We start from the raw sequence: 17,566 nt of genomic DNA, 5'->3' as shown, positions 1-17,566 counted from the left end.
CAGCAACTGAGGTATTTTAGCGCTTGAGGAGAGGCCATAGAGCCATCCTTAGTACACGGGCTGACTTGCTCCAACTGAGCCATGGCTGTGGGAGGTAAGAGAGAGATAAAGAGAAAGGGAGGAGGAGTAGGGGTGGAGAAGCAGATGGTTGTTTCTTCTGTGTGACCTGACCAGGAATCAAACCCAGAATATCCACATGACAGGCTGACGCTCTATCTCTGAGCCAACCGGCCAGGGCTAACTATTATTCTTGTTTTCATTTGTTTCTGATTTTTCTTGTGTTTTCTTTTTTGAGCCATTGTTTTTTTAAATAGTGTATAATTTAATTTTTATAAATTTGTGATTTTTATTATCAATTTCTCACTTCATCTGGTTGTGGTTAGGAAAGATACTTTATATGAGAAATATATGTGTATTCTTGTATACAGTATTATGCATATATTTGTTAGATTTAAATTGTTTATTATATTGGTTAGATGATTTCATCTTGGAGTTTGTTGATCTTCTTAAATATTTATATTTATGTCTTTTATCAAATTTGGAATGTTTTCAGCCTATATTTTTTCAAATATTCCCTTTACCTTCTCCTTTTGTCTCTCTTCTTTTGCAATTTCCACATCAAGCCTGTGTTGGTTCACTTGATAGTGTCCCATGGATCCCTTCAACTGTGTTCATTTTTCTTCAATTTTTTTTTTGTTTCTCAGATTTACCGTATTTTTTGCTCCATAAGACACACCTGACCATAAGTTGCACCTAGGGTTTTAAGGAGGGAAATAAGAAAAAAAATCTGAACCAAATGGTGTGTTAAAATATTTAATAAAATATAGCACAATAATATTTCAATCATGTAAACTCAACAGCAGTATTAACAACCATTAGCACTGTTATTGACAAATGAGAAGAGACTTCAGTGTTCAAATACTCTTCTAGTTGTCTGGGAACCCGCATTTTTTCTACTAAAAAAAATGAACATTCGCTCCATAAGACACATGGGCATTTTCCCCTCCACTTTTGGGAAAAAAATGCTTCTTATGGAGTGAAAAATACGGTAATAATTTTCATTATTACATCTTCACATTTGTTGATTTATTTCTTCTTCTCAAATTTGCCTTTGAATCTCTCTAGTGAATATTTCTTGTTAGTTATTGTACTTTCAGCTCCAAAACTATTGTTTTCTTTTTTAGGTTTTATAGCACCTTATTTATATTTCCAATTTGTTCATACATTGTTTTCTTGACCTTTCCTACATTTTCCTCTAGTTTTTTGAGCATGTTTAAGATGATTGTTTTAAAGTCTTTGTCTAATAGATCTGTCATCAGGTTTTTATTTAGGCACAGATTTTTTTTTCAGTTTTTTTTTTTTATTAAATTTAATGCAGTGACATTGATAAATCAGGGTACATATGTTGAGAGAAAATATCTCTAGATTATTTTGACATTTGATTGTGCTGTATACCCCTCCCCCAAAGATAAATTGTCTTCTGTCATCTTCTATCTGGTTTTCTTTGTGCCCCTCCCCTCCCCTAACCCCTCTCTCCTTCTTCACCCCCTCCCCCCCTCCCCCAACCTCCCTCCCCTGTTGCCATCACATTCTTGTTCATGTCTCTGAGTCTCATTTTTATGTCCCTTCTATGTATGGATTCATCTTAGTTTTTTTTTTTTTCTGATTTACTTATTTCACTCCGTATAATGTTGTCAAGGTCCATCCATGTTATTGTAAATGATCCGATGTCATCATTTCTTATGGCTGAGTAGTATTCCATAGTATATATGTACCAAAGCTTTTTAATCCACTCGTCCTCTGACGGACACTTGGGCTGTTTCCAGATCTTCGCTATTGTGAACAATGCTGCCACAAACATGCGGGTGCATTTCTCCTTTTCGAGCCGTTCTATGGTGTCCTTGGGGTATATTCCTAAAAGTGGGATAGCTGGGTCAAAAGGCAGTACGATTTTCAGATTTTTGAGGAATCTCCATACTGTTTTCCACAGTGGCTGCACCAGTCTGCATTCCCACCAGCAGTGCAGGAGGGTCCCCTTTTCTCCACATCCTCGCCAGCACTTATTCTGTGTTGTTTTGTTGATAAGCGCCATTCTGACTGGTGTAAGGTGATATCTCATTGTGGTTTTGATTTGCATTTCTCTAATGATTAGTGATGTTGAGCATTTTTTCATATGCCTATTGGCCATCTGTATGTCCTCTTTGGAGAAGTGTCTATTCATCTCTTTTGCCCATTTTTGGATTGGGTTGTCTTCCTGGTGTTGAGTTTTACAAGTTCTTTATAAATTTTGGTTATTAACCCCTTATCAGACGTATTGTCAAATATATTCTCCCATTGTGTAGTTTGTCTTTTTATTCTGTTCTTGTTGTCTTTAGCTGTGCAAAAGCTTTTTAGTTTGATATAGTCCCATTTGTTTATCCTGTCTTTTATTTCACTTCCCCGTGGAGATAAATCAGCAAATATATTGCTCTGAGAGATGTCGGAGAGCTTACTGCCTATGTTTTCTTCTAAGATGCTTATGGTTTCACGGCCTACATTTAAGTCTTTTATCCATTTTGAGTTTATTTTTGTGAGTGGTGTAAGCTGGTGATCTAGTTTCATTTTTTTGCAGGTAGCTGTCCAATTTTCCCAACACCATTTGTTAAAGAGGCTGTCTTTACTCCATTGTATTTCCTTACCTCCTTTGTCAAATATCAGTTGTCCATAGAACTGTGGGTTTATTTCTGGGTTCTCTGTTCTGTTCCATTGATCTATATGCCTGTTCTTATGCCAGTACCAGGCTGTTTTGAGTACAACGGCCTTGTAGTATAACTTGATATCAGGAAGTGTGATACCTCCCACTTTATTCTTCTTTTTTAAGATTGCTGAGGCTATTCGTGTCCTCTTTTGGTTCCATATAAATTTTTGGAATATGTGTTCTATATCTTTGAAGTATGTCATTGGTATTTTAATTGGTATTGCATTGAATTTATAGATTGCTTTGGGTAATATAGACATTTTAATGATGTTTATTCTTCCTAACCATGAGCACGGTATATGCTTCCACTTGTTTGTATCTTCCTTGATTTCTTTTATCAATGCTTTGTAATTTTCCGAGTACAAGTCTTTAGTCTCCTTGGTTAAGTTTACTCCTAGGTACTTTATTTTTTTGGTTGTAATTGTGAAGGGGATTGTTTCCTTAATTTCTCTTTCTGACTGTTCATTGTTGGTGTATAAAAATGCCTCTGATTTCTGAGTATTGATTTTATATCCTGCCACTTTGCTGAATTTATTTATCAGGTCCAGTAGTTTTTTGACTGAGACTTTAGGGTTTTCTATATACAATATCATATCATCTGCAAATAATGATAGTTTTACTTCTTCTTTTCCAACTTGAATGCCTTTTATTTCTTCTTCTTGTCTGATTGCTGTGGCTAGGACTTCCAGGACTATGTTAAATAAGAGTGGTGAAAGGGGGCACCCCTGCCTTGTTCCTGATCTTAAGGGTATTGCTTTTAATTTTTGCCCATTGAGTATGATGTTGGCTGTGGGTTTCTCATAGATGGCTTTTATCATGTTGAGGTATGTTCCCTGTATTCCCACTTTGCTGAGAGTTTTGATCATGAATGGGTGCTGGATTTTATCAAATGCTTTTTTCTGCATCTATTGAACTTATCATATGGTTTTTCTCCTTCTTTTTGTTTATGTGATGAATCACATTGATTGATTTACGAATATTGTACCAGCCTTGCCTCCCCAGAATAAATCCCACTTGATCATGGTGTATGATTTTTTCCATATATTGTTGGATCCGGTTTGCTAATATTTTATTGAGGATTTTAGCATCTATATTCATCAGAGATATTGGCCTATAATTTTCTTTCTTTGTGTTGTCTTTGCCTGGTTTTGGAATCAGAATTATGCTCGCCTCATAAAAGGAGCTTGGAAGTCTTCCTTCCTCTTGAATTTTTTGAAATAGTTTGAGAAGGATAGGAGTTAGTTCTTCTTTGAATATTTGGTAGAATTCCGTTGTGAAGCCATCGGGCCCCGGACTTTTCTTTTTTGGGAGTTTTTTGATAACGGTTTCGATCTCATTTGGTGTAATCGGTCTGTTTAGGTTTTCTGATTCTTCCAGATTGATTTTTGGAAGATTGTATGTTTCAAGGAATTTGTCCATTTCATCTAGGTTGTCTAGTTTTTTGGCATACAGTTCTTCATAGTATTTTCTTACAATATTTTGTATTTCTGTTGTGTCAGTTGTTATTTCTCCTCTCTCATTTCTAATTTTATTTATTTGAGTCCTCTCTCTCTTTTTCTTGGTGAGTCTACTTAAAGGTTCATCAATCTTGTTTACCTTTTCAAAGAACCAGCTCCTAGTTTCATTGATCCTCTGTATTGTTTCTTTAGCCTCTATGTCATTTATTTCTGCTGTGATCTTTATTTTTTCCTTCCTTCTACTACATTTGGGCTTTACTTGCTGTTCTTTTTCCAATTCTTTTAGATGCAGGGTTAAGTTGTTTATTTGAGCTTTTTCTAGCTTCTGAAAGTGTTAGGCACAGATTTTGTTGATTCTATTTTTCCTTGTATGGGGTATATTATACATTCCTGTTTCTCTGTATGCCGTATGCTTTCTTTTGTTGTTGTTGAAAACTGGACATTTTAATTTAGTAATGTGGGAACTTGAGAAATCAGATTCTCCACCTTCACCGGGTTTTGTCACTTTCTGTTAGAAGACAGGGTCCTTTTTACATACTTTGGCTCCTGTTATTCATGTGCAGTTTGCTCCAGGAACAAGAGCACAACTAACTACCTGCCATTGCCAAGGGTGGGGGATGGGTAGCTGTTAGAATGCTAAAAGCTCAAATTGACCAAAATTAACTGCAATGTACAGTTCAAGACTTCTCTGGAATTTGAAAGCCATCAATAGACTCCAGATTTCCAAAATAGTTATATCAGACATATTCTGCCATTAGGTAGGTGGAGAGATTTCTATTGCTTTCTATTCAGTCAACTTTCCAGAATACTCTCTTGTGTTGTTTTATCTTTTTTTGTTTATTTGTTTGTTTTGTGTCTCCTTAGGGACTCCTTACTAAATAGTGTCTAAAACTTGAAGTTCTTTTAGTTGTAATCCCTTTTATTATTCAGGAACTCTACTAATTTGGTGGTAAGTTGTATGATACAAGAGAAGCATTCAATAGACCTATGATTAGGCTTTAGTCTTTTAGTGATATGGAGTTGGGTATTTCTGTCTCCCATGTTGAAGGCTAGAGTGGGCTATAGTTTGGTCTTTTTCTTCTCCCACATTGAAGGCTATAGGAGTATGTAATTGGGTACTCATCTTACTCCAGCTTATTTGGTTTTGATAGAACCCCAGATGGTTAGACTCTGGTAAAGTATTTTCCCTTAACTCTAGGATTGTTACCGAAAGGCAGAAACTGCAGGCTGAACCGAAAACATGAGGCTAGTGTGTTCCAAAGAAAAGTTTATTTAAAAAACCCCTGGGTGCAGGTGGGCTGAGACCAACAAAGGGTTTCAGCCCTGAGCTGTGGGAGCCAGCATTAGATATAGGGGTTGCTGCAGGCATATGCTGGCATGGGGTTTGGCACACCTGGACATTCTCAAATTAGTGTATTGGGGTTTATGTTCTTGGTCACTGACTTGATGATGAGCAGGAGGAGGGGGATTAGCTACAGAAACACAAGTTCTTTCTGTTGTAGCACAGGCCTAATCAGCGTGGTCCTTTCTGGTGTCCTTGGTAAATCTTGAAGACAGCCAAGAGGGCAAGAATCTCCCAGGAACAGCTGGATCCTGGCTCCCTGGGCTTGTGGCTCGACTTTTACAAACAACTATTGTAATTCAAACTCCCCTATCAGGTCCCTCCCAAATGTAAGCTTTCCATGACATTCCTACAGAGGTAAACTTTTTGCTACATTTCAAAGTAAAGGCCAGGAAGTCATTAAGAGAGAGTATAGCTAGCAAATTAACTACAACCTCATAGTGGGGGATGAGAATGCTCTGTTTTTTTATTTTTATTTTTATTTATTTTTGTATTTTTCTGAAGCTGGAAACGGGGAGAGACAGTCAGACAGACTCCCGCATGCGCCCCACCGGGATCCACCCGGCACGCCCACCAGGGGCGATGCTCTGCCCACCAGGGGGCGATGGCGATGCTCTGCCCCTCCGGGGCGTAGCTCTGCCGTGACCAGAGCCACTCTTAGCGCCTGGGGCAGAGGCCAAGGAGCCATCCCCAGCGCCCAGGCCATCTTTGCTCCAATGGAGCCTTGGCTGTGGGAGGGGAAGAGAGAGACAGAGAGGAAGGGGGGGGTGGAGAAGCAAACGGGCGCTTCTCCTATGTGCCCTGGCCGGGAATCGAACCCGGGTTCCCCCCGCACAGCAGGCCGACGCTCTACCGCTGAGCCAACTGGCGAGAATGCTCTGTTTTGAGCCCTAGTGGGAAGTTGGGTGAGAGGGATTTGAGTTTTAAAGGGGCTCTGGATTTAAAGGAGTCCTGAACTTAAACCCAAACAGGAGAGGAGATAGCTCTGGGAGTATTTCAAAGCGGTTACTTTCCCTTCTTCCTCCTGGATGCAGGAGGAAATTTTTATTTGATCTTTTCAATGAGCAGCTTTAGGGCTTCTAGAGGTAAATTTTATGAAAGTGCCTAGGACTGGGACACCTTGGAATTTTAAAGGTTCCATGTAGTTAACACTGAGTCCACGACATTTGGTCAATTATAGTTAAAAATGTTACTGCAGTTACTGGTTCTAGGTATGGACTTTTGTTCTTGGGATGTACTCTTGGTAAATAGTGATATTTTGCTTGTTTGTTTCTCTAGTTTTCATGACAGTACTTTATCCTGTGACTTACATTCTCTATGGCTTTAAGAATTACTGATTTTCAGTTTGTTTAGCTGCTTTTTTTTTCTGTAGGGATAGTAATAATGATTTCCAGGTTCTTTATGTATGAGACTGGAAATGACATGTCCTTTATATAGTTTTTGTAATGCAGAAATGTAGGAGTTCATTGTCAATATTGTCAGTTGTAAAGGAAATTTATTATATAATTATTTTTCATATTACCAATTCTTAAGTTATTATTTCAACATTTTAATTGTGATCAGATACTTTGTGGTTTGATTTTATCTAAAATATTGGAAAAATGGAAAATAATTTTATACTTGTGATTATATTTAAAGACTGGATAAATGTTTATAGTGCCCTAGTATGATTCATATTTTTTTGGAAAGCTGATGCAGGTGTTTGCATATTTTATTTATAAATTGTTTACAAAGCCCAGAAATAATTCTTGAATTTGTAATTAAAGTTTTTACCTTTATTAATTTCTTCAAGTAAAGATTTGAAAAAGGAAACTGATTTGTAGATTAATATTTATTTATGATATAATTTTTTGTGACTAAGAGCAATATAATTCCTTTCAGAGTATCATTCAGGATTTTTTAAAAACAAATACCTTCTCATTTTTTTCACTCATTTATTTTAATATTTTTTGTTTTTAACATATTATTTGGTGAATAGTAATCTTGAATAGTTCTATGGTTTGAAGAAGAGCTGGTATGATAATCTCTTGTCATCTGTGTGGGACCATGTTTATTCTAAAATGTTAAGAATTTTTTTTGCCTTATTCTCAAAGAAATATGATGATAGTTTTTCTAGATAAAATCTAGTGTCACTATAGTTTGCTTGTGTTTGTTAATATAATATTTGGTGTTAAATATAACGTTCTATACTAATCAATTATATAATTATTTACAAACTAAATTATATGGCTTTAGCATAAGCTAAAATATTACAGTTTTTGAAGTATATGCAGAGAACAGATGATTATGTTTTGGTTAATATAGAGATATATAATTACTAGTTATTTTTTGGAAATAATACACTAGAAAAGAAAATCCATTTGATTTAAAGAAAATTTAATATATAGTATTAATATAACTTTGTAAACAAAGTCTTAGATTTTGATGACCAATTTTAGTTACCAGTTCTTAGTCTTTCTTTGGGAAAATAAAAGATTCACCACTGAGTCATAGGTACCTCTCAGGACCACCCTAAGCAAAGTGTGAGAAGGCATTGCTCCCCTTGTAGCAATGATCTTTCTCTGTCTTTTAAATATCCAATGCCATTTCAGTGAAGCACTGAGTTGATTATAGTTTAAACACATTTTTAGTTTGTTATAGTTATATGAATAATTTACTTTAGCTTATGAATATTTTAAATTTAAAATAGGTACTTATCCTAGTAGCTAGATGGGTAGATGGGATACATTTCCCTCCTCCTTGATTCCTTTAACTGCTCCTTTAAGCAGTAAATACAGAAACTTGTAAGGCTTTAAAAATACCTTTATAAAAACTTACTTTTTATTTAAAATTTCATGTCTTCAATTTATATTAATGAAGACATTTTAAAAATATTGAAGAAATCTACTTATCTTCAGCAAACCAAATGTAACTGTGTTTAATGTGGTACTTTAAAAGTTATTATTTTAAAAGCATCCATATCAAGACCAATAAAATATGCAGAAAACTTGAGGACTAAATCATGAAATCATTAAAATAGCAATAGAGTTTTAATATTAGTCTTCTATTAAGAACAAATGATTCAACTTCCTTTTTTGTGCCAAATTAATTCAAATGTACAATTCCAATATATAGCAAAGCACTAAGATTTTCCATGTAACAAACCTCAGCATTCATTTCTATATGATCACAAATCTGTAGATAGAAATTTCTTCCTAGTACAGTGCACTCAGTTGTGCAAACTTATCTTTTTAGGGTCAAAGAAGAACACAAACCACAACCGACACAGTAAGTAAATGTATTAAGAGTGCAGTAGGCTTGACTTCTGTACCTTTGCCATACTCTGCTTTCTGCACCTTGGATGGTATTAGTTTCACTAATACTAGATAGGCTGCAGCTAGTGTGTCTTCTGCTTCCTGACTCTCTGGCTTGTAGGAGAGCTGCCTGTAGTTTCTTACTTCATCTACATACTGACTGGATGTAGTTTTTTGCTGCCTGCTTGTGGTTTGGTGTTCAAACTTAATTTCCCTACATTCTGACTGCCTGGATGACTTTTGGAGCTCACATTTCCATTGGCTGTAGCTTTTGTGCCTGTGTATTTTTATTATTATGGATAAGAAAACATTTGAACTACATTGTTATTCATTTGGTTATTCAGTCACATTATTTGCTTATTTAAACAGGTGGTTTCCCTTTAGTGGGATCACTGAACTGGTAAATAACGTTCTTCAGCCCCAGCAAAAACATCAAAATGAAAAGGAGCCCCAGACGTAAGTAAGATGATCTATATAGACTAAATATTATCTCTGATAGTATAACATACTAAAAGTATGTATTAAAATATAACCCTTGGGTTATTATTCCACAGAAATGAAAGTTGTTAGGTTATGAGTTTGGTACTTTAACTTTATACCCCATAGAAATCCAAAAAGAATAGAAGAATAATTTATAGGATAGTAAAAACAAAGAGGTAACTCTTCCCTCAGTTTTACATAAATAAGGTATAATGTATTTATGCAGTAAAATATCTTTCTCTAATAATGCAATATATTTCAAAGTATGTGCCTTTAAAAAGTAATTCCAGAGGACATTAAGAAGGATTAATTTCCAAATTTAATCTTTGGTCAAATAGTTTTATAAAGATTCTTTAGAAAAGGTTAAGCAGTTTTTGTTATTGTATTACTTCTGAGTTTCTAAATGTCCAAAGGTGTTAGAATATACTAGAATATACTAACTTAGTTATTTAGCATTTTATTAGTGTGATGTACCATAATTTGAGAAAGCAGCAATTTAGTCTTACATTGACCAGAAACATTAAATGAAATGGTCTATTTTATTTATTTTAGTCACTTTTTTTTTTTTAAGTGAGAGGAGGGGTAATAATGAGGCAGACTCTCACATGTGCCCTGACTGGGATCCACTGAACAACTCCCATCTAGGACCGCTGCTGGAATCAACTAAGCTATTTTTAACACCCGAGGCTGACACTTAGACCAACAAAGCTGTCCTTAATGCCCAGGCCCACAGCTTGAACCAATCGAGCCACTGGCTGTGGGAGGAGAATAGGGAGAGAAGGGGGAGAGAATGAGGGAGGGAAGCAGATGGTTGCTTCTCTGTGTGTCCTGACTGGAATTGAACCAGGATGTCCATATGCTGAGCTGATGCTATATCCACTGAGCTAACTGGCCAGGGCCTATTTCAGTCATTCTTTAAGAAGTTGTTCACACTTGTATCTTTTTAACTTTGTACAAGCCATATTAGTTATGTTGTGAATTGGAAATAACTCTGAGAATGTGAGACAGACTGCATATATTTAAATTGTAATCTCCCCATAAAAACATCTATTTTACTCGGAAAGGCTCTTACCACCTAGCCTCTGCACTTGGAAAGGCTCTTACCACCTGCACTTTTTAAAGTAGGAATTATGTTTACAGAGAAGATGGTTTGGTTAAAGAAATGGACAGATTGAAAAGGACACGAACTCAGGAAGGAAATGAGAAGGACTGCTACAAGCCTTAAGATGAAATAGAAAAAATTCACTTTTTGCCTTTATTTGTTTGTTTGTTTATTTATTTATTTTTCAGAGACAGGGAGAGAGATAGATAGGGACAGACAGACAGGAATGGAGAGAGATGAAAAGCATCAATCATTAGTTTTTTGTTGTGACACCGTAGTTGTTCAGTGATTGCTTTCTCATAAGTGCCTTGACTGTGAGGCTACAGCAGACTGAGTAACCCCTTGCTCGAGCCAGCAATCCCGGGTCCAAGCTGGTGAGCCTTGCTCAAACCAGAGGAGCCTGCGCTCAAGCTGGTGACCTCGGGGTCTCTAACCTGGGTCCTCGCCTCCCAGTCCGACGCTCTATCCACTGCACCACCGCCTAGTCAGGCAACTTTTTGCCTTTAAATACAAACTAGAAGATAAGTCTTTTTGTCTTGTTATTGATAAGGTAATATCCTCATCCATTTTATGTTTCTTTGTATGCATTTTATTTAAAATTTTGTCACCATTTCAGTTTCAACTGAAGTAAAACTACATTGTAATATACTACTAATAGTTGGTAGGTAGTTTTAAAATTGGAACTGTTGCTGTATATCAAGACCTGTTGGTCTTGTCTACTCTTTTATCCTTGGCATTTAGCAAAATGCCTGATCTATAATAGAAACTCAATAAATAATTCTTTACAACTGATTTACATGTTTAATCTTTTTTTTTTTTTTTTTTGTATTTTTCTGAAGTGAGAAGCAGGGAGGCAGAGAGACAGACTCCCACATGTACTTGACCGGGATCCATCCGGCATGCCCTCTAGGGGGTGATGCTCTGCCCATCTAGGGTGTTGTTTCCAGCTTCAGAAAAATAAAAAAAAAATAAAATAAATAATAATTCTTGATTAATAGGGATTATTTTCATTAAAGCTCATTGGACAACTCATTCCTGTTGCACTGTAATTTATGCAGATTTGAAAATTCAAAATTAATTGATTCCCTTAATAGTTAACTTCTTCATCTTAAATTCTTGTTATGTTGAAGATTTTTGTTATGTAATTTTCTAGGAGCTTTCCTTTTTCTGATCCACAGGCCAGGTTTACTTCTGAATCTTCTCTTTTAATTCACCTTCTCTTCGATCAGAATTCTAAGATTCTTTCTGAGTCATCTTACTTGTTTCTCTCTTTTACTACCATTTGAGTGCAATAACTTCTTATCTGCTTACTTTCTATTTATTCATCCATAAAGTTATTCCTGAGAGCTAAATTCCAGGTATTTATTTTAATTTGTAAATATTAAAAAGTATGACTTCTGATTTTTTTGTATTCTGTGTAAACATTTCTGTAGTAAAACAATTAAGTAAATATTCTTTCAGATAGTAATAAAAAGCTAATATTTCCTGACAATTTATATAAATCCATTTTGTGGATATTTAAAACTATAGTAATTTAGGTTTCTTGAAGTCTGTATTTTTGGAGTTTGTTTATTTCATAGTTTTTTAATGTAAAAATGTAGGTGTAAGTAGAACAATGTCTCCAGATTTTACTTCCATAAATTTTGAGGCATGGAAAATTGGTTGAGCCATTTGTTTCAGTTGTCAGTTCATTCAACCTTTGCATACACTCCTTAATATACAAATTAAATAATTTTAATTTTATTTTATCATCTTTTACTATTTTTTTTGCATCAGCATCAAAAATGAGGCAAAATTATCTATAAAGGCAATATAAGTTATTTGCAAAGTATATGAAACATGTTCCTGGGTAATTATGGATGGGCATATTAGGAAAAAATGATAAATTCTTCATAATGCAACTATTATTTTAACTTTGTATCCCTAATATCTAGCATAATATCAAAGGTAAGAAAGTTTTAAAATACAAATTAAGTAATCTAAGAGTTGGATTAGTTTGTTTTGCATTTTTGTGTAATAACAGTTTTGCTCATGGTGTGATAAGCAATAAATATACTTTTAAGTACTTGGAAACCTGAAATTTGAGTCCTTGTAATCAGATGACCATCTATACAGTAATAGTAATCGTGTTTGATTATGAGGTCTTTTATTTTATATAAGAAAAAATGCTAAGGGAAAGAATGTTTTAAGCATAGGGAATATCATATGTGAAAGGATTTGAGCGATATAAGGAAGACTAGTGTGGCTGTAGTATAGCGGACAAGAGGTAATGTGGCAGGAGATAAGGCTCCAGAGGTAAGACCTAGATAGGATCATGTTTTTATAGATAATGTGAGGGACTCTGCTAGAGCTCATGATGATGTGGACCAGGTTAATACAGTGAAGATGGAGAGAAATATATTGGGGTTGTATTTGGAGGTTGAAATGATGTGCTTTGTTAGTGGAGTAGATTTAGAGGAAGTTTGTAAGGAAGAGAAAAGAACCAAAGATGGCTGTAAGATTTCTGATCAGAACTAATTAGATGGTGATTTTATTAACTATGATCAAGAATGTGGAAGGATGGGCCCTGGCCATTGGCTCAGGCATGTGTAAGTCCCAGGTTTGATTCCTGGTCGGGGCACACACAGGAGAAGCGCCCATTGCTTCTCCACCCCCATCTCTCCTCTCCTGCAGCCATGGCTCGATTAGAGCAAGTTGGCCCCGGGTGCTGAAGATGGCTTCAAGGCCTTCACCTCAGGCGCCAAAATATGGCTCTAGTTGCAGTGGAGCAAGGGCCCCAGATGGGCAGAGCATCTCCCCTATTGGGCTTGCTAGGTGAATCCTAGTCAGGGCTCATGTTTCTACCCAGTGAGCATTTTTGGAGGATTCTTTTTTTTTTTTTTTTTAATATAATTTTATTTTTTTAATGGGGTGACATCAATAAATCAGGATACATATATTCAAAGATAACAAGTCCAGGTTATCTTGTCGTTCAATTATGTTGCATACCCACCACCCAAATTCAGATTGTCCTCTGTCACCTTCTATCTTGTTTTCTTTGTGCCCCTCCCCACCCCCTATCCCTCTCCCATTCCCCCCTCCCCCCCGTAACCACCACACTCTTATCAATGTCTCTTAGTTTCACTATTATGTCCCACCTATGTATGGAATAATACAGTTCCTGGTTTTTTCTGATTTACTTATTTCGCTTCGTATCATGTTATCAAGATCCCACCATTTTGCTGTAAATATTCCGATGTCATCATTTCTTATGGCTGAGTAGTATTCCATAGTATATATGTGCCACATCTTCTTTATCCAGTCATCTATTGATGGGCTTTTTGGTTGTTTTGGAGGATTCTTAAGACTTGCCCATTTGAAGTCTCCAGATGAAGCAGATTTCCAACAGTCTAGGTAAAATTGTTTGCTTCCTTTTAATGATGAGACATGAATTTAAGAATCAACATTTTGAGGCTTTCACTGAAGTGCTAATTGTTAATATGACTTATTGCAATCTTTTTCATTAAGACAGGGCAGTTTTTTCTCCTATCTCTTCCAGAAGATGAAATAGAAATATTTAGGTTTCTGATCATAGAGAGATTTGGGAAAACTGCTTTTACCTGATATGATAAGATTGAGTGTATCACATGATTTCTTTGCTGAATTTAATTATGTTAACTTGCAATAGAGCTGAGTCTAAGATCAGAGGTGAAATTTCTAAATGCATGGGTAGTCCATTATTAACTTGTAAGGGAGAGTTGATGGGTCCCCAAAGGATTGATTTTATTGTTTTGAATGCTAATGGCGATGGAAACTGAAAAGTCTTGAGAATATTGTTAACTTAATTTTACTTTAAAATTCCACTTGTTCTTTCTTTTTCTAAAGATTGAAGATGATATGAACAAAGATATGATCTTATAAATTATGTGCTTCTTATTAGTGCTTGGCTGGTCAGATCAGCTGATATGCACTTGTGAAATGGCAGTTTCTGCCCATCAGTGTGTTTCCAGGTTCAACACAGATATACTTCAGTCTGAATAATCTAAATTGTCTGCATCTATGATATATTTTAGAACCACCTTGAATTCCTTTGGCTCAAGAAAGGGGTAAAGAAAGGAAAATTGTGATTGCTTGTTTATTAATCGATAAAATTAGTAAAGATTTTATTAAAACAGCATATATAGTGAAAAGTGCACAAATATATAGTTCATTGAATCGCCTGACAGTGAACTTATCTGGAAACCATCACCAAGAGCAAGAAGGAGAACACTGCCAGATGTCTCGGATCTTTTTCTCATGCTCACTCCAGGGATAACTACTTCCTACCCCAAAGGGTAACTTTTACCCTGACTTCTATATAGCACCTCGGTTATTTTTCCTATTTATATTTAGACCTTATACAAATGGAATCATACAGTACATACTCTATTGAGTCTGAATTATTTTGTTTAAGATAATGTTTATGAGATTCATCTATGTACATGTAGTTGTATTTCATTCATTCTCATAGCTGTATGGTTCTCTAGCACCTGAATATACTATAAACTGTTTTACTATTGGTATACATTAAGGTTGTTTCCAATATTTGACTACTATGAATAGTGCTATTATATACATTCTGATGCCATTATTTTTTTATACTACTCTAGAAGAGAATTTTGTAGTTACTTGTGAAAGTGAAATACTTCAGCTGTTTTAAAATATTTTCAGCCCTGGCCAGATAGCTTGGTTGGTTAGAGCATTGTCCAGATATTAAGAGGTTACTGGTTTGATTCCTTGTCAGGGCACATACAGAAACAGATTGGTTTCTATATTTCTTCCTCTTTCTTCCTTCTTCTCTCCAAAATCAATCAATAAAAAAGTAATAAAAAAAGAAAAAATATTTTAAGATATTTAAGCTAGTTACTATATCAGGGTCTCTATGTCTCTACTTTCCTGTTTATTTATATGGTAATGCTATCGGTTCTGTTTATTAAGCATGTTCTACTGCTTGATGTTTTGGTACCTCTGCATCTATCTGGTCAAGAAAGGAAGAAAAGTCATTCCAGGCAGAGGAACAACAGTACATAATATAATGTGATCTGATTTGTGTTTTAGAATAAACAGAGTTATAATAATCATGAATAATTATGTAGGGAGCTATTTAGAAGTTCAGATGAGAGAGCTGGGATGGCCAGCTATATGACATATATTTATTCTTTTATTATAAAAGAACATTAGTTCTTTTCTCATCTGATTAGTAAAGCATTGGATTTCATACTTTTATTTATTTATTTTTTGTGACAGAGACCGAGAGAGAGACAGAGAGAAGAACAGATAGGGACAGACAGACAGGAAGAGAGAGAGATGAGAAGCATCAATTTTTCATTGTGGTTCTTTAGTTTCCCTAGTTGTTCATTGATTGCATTCTCTTATGTGCTTTGCCCCGGGGGGGCTACAGCAGAGCAAGTGACCCCTTGCTCAAGCCAGCGACCTTGGGCTCAAGCCAATAACCTCGGGTTTCAAGCCAACGACGTTTGGGCTCAAGCCAGCGACCATGGGGTCATGTCTATGATCCCATGCTCAAGCAACCCCACACTCAAGCTGGTGAGCCTGTGCTCAAGTTGATGAGCCTGTGCTCAAGCCGGTGACATCAGGTTTCAAACCTGGGTCCTCAGAGTCCCAGTCCAACACTCTATCCACTGCGCCACTACCTGGTCAGGCTTTTATTTTATTTTTTAACCTCTGTTCATAAAAAGCAATATATTTTGCACTATAATATATATACAACTATATATATATATATTTAATAGAAATGATTATCATGAAATGCTTACTTGTACTCTTTCCAATACTCTGATCTATTCTATTTTATTAAAAACTTGTGAATCTTAGTGTGTTAAATTGATTGTATGTCCTAGTATTGGGTTGCACTCTGTAGTCTTGAAAGCACTCTAAAAAAAGTATATGACTATGTTTAATGATAACATTCCATAAGTGAATGCCATGAACTTGTAGAAACACTACTTCAAATTCATTCTGTGATGAAAGTCAGTGTTAAAACATTTATTTCAATTCTCCAGTTTTGTTAGAAATCAAGTCTTACATTAAGATTGAAAAGTTTCACTGATTTGGACTGTTAAAGAGAAATCTTTATAATATCTGATCAACTTAAACCTGGGAATACTAATCATAGTTAAGAAGAGTGAGAATATAAGTATACAGTTTTCCATTAGATTAATCAGATGCATATTTTTAGCTCCTTTAATGATAAAGAGGATGAAGGCTCAGACAAATACTAAAACCTTGAATATTATTATAAGTAATGTAAAATATGGGGAACAGATGCTCCTTCTATAAGGAAAAGGGCCAAGTCCAGGCCCAGACATAACAAATAAGTAAATGAGAAGAGAGAATGGAGAATAGAAACATTAAGCTAGGTTGTCTTCATATGTTATCTTACTTAATCAGCCTAGTAACTCTATAAAGTCTATATTAAAATCCTAATTTGACAGATGTAGACACTGGTGCTCAGGCTAGGTAACTTACCAGCAATCTCAAATATCTAACAGGTAGTGAAACCGAGGCTTGGACTGTGTCCAAAGATGAATCTTTGTTTTTTCCCCCACTGTAGAAATAACTGAATTTTTCTTGCTCATATGAAATACTTCAACTCGATTTTAAATAAAACATACATTAATTACCTAGTATGTGTATGATACTGTGCCAGGCAGAAGGTAAATTGTCCTAGACAGACTATATGTATACAGTGGTACCTTGAGATACGAATTTAATTCATTCTGTAACTGAGCTCGTAAGTCAGTCAACTCGTATATCAAACTGCCGATACTGGACCCATGCACCAATGTGCCCACTAGCTGCAGCTTCCCGAATCACGACTCATATCTCAGAATTTCACTCAGATCTCGAACAAAAATATGGACCGAGCCACAGCTCGTATCTTAAAAAATTGTATGTTGGTTTGTTCGTATCTCAAGGTACCACTGTATAAGAATAATTATAATATATTGTTCAGAAAGAACAATATAGAGTGAATGTTTGGCTCTGCTTTGTGAGGATCACACAGGGTTGTGTAAATCTAAGCAAGGCCTTGAATGATACGACTTACACGGGAAAAATAGTAATTATATTCTTGTTGATGGAATAGAGTATGCAAAGGTGTGAAAGAGCATGAAA

At 35.6% G+C, this 17,566-nt stretch overlaps 1 protein-coding gene across 38 annotated transcripts in view; it reads left to right on the top strand.

Moving 5' to 3' along the window:
• Positions 1-17,566, top strand: part of RIMS2 (regulating synaptic membrane exocytosis 2) — a 653,442-nt gene that overhangs the window by 83,971 nt on the left and 551,905 nt on the right. For 25 of the 38 annotated variants that reach the window (XM_066265866.1, XM_066265874.1, XM_066265859.1 and 22 more), the window contains exons 2-3: positions 8,771-8,803; positions 9,199-9,285. The exons of the other annotated variants lie outside the window; for them this stretch is intronic. In XM_066265866.1, the coding sequence (XP_066121963.1) occupies positions 8,771-8,803; positions 9,199-9,285 (120 nt within the window). The remainder of the gene's footprint in view (positions 1-8,770; positions 8,804-9,198; positions 9,286-17,566) is intronic. 38 annotated transcript variants of the gene reach the window in all.

The sequence above is a fragment of the Saccopteryx bilineata genome, chromosome 3 (assembly GCF_036850765.1).
Source record: "Saccopteryx bilineata isolate mSacBil1 chromosome 3, mSacBil1_pri_phased_curated, whole genome shotgun sequence".
Taxonomy (NCBI): Eukaryota; Metazoa; Chordata; class Mammalia; order Chiroptera; family Emballonuridae; genus Saccopteryx; species Saccopteryx bilineata.
The sequence above is the reverse complement of the archived record's forward strand: the minus strand, read 5'-3'. Positions and strand labels throughout refer to the sequence as shown.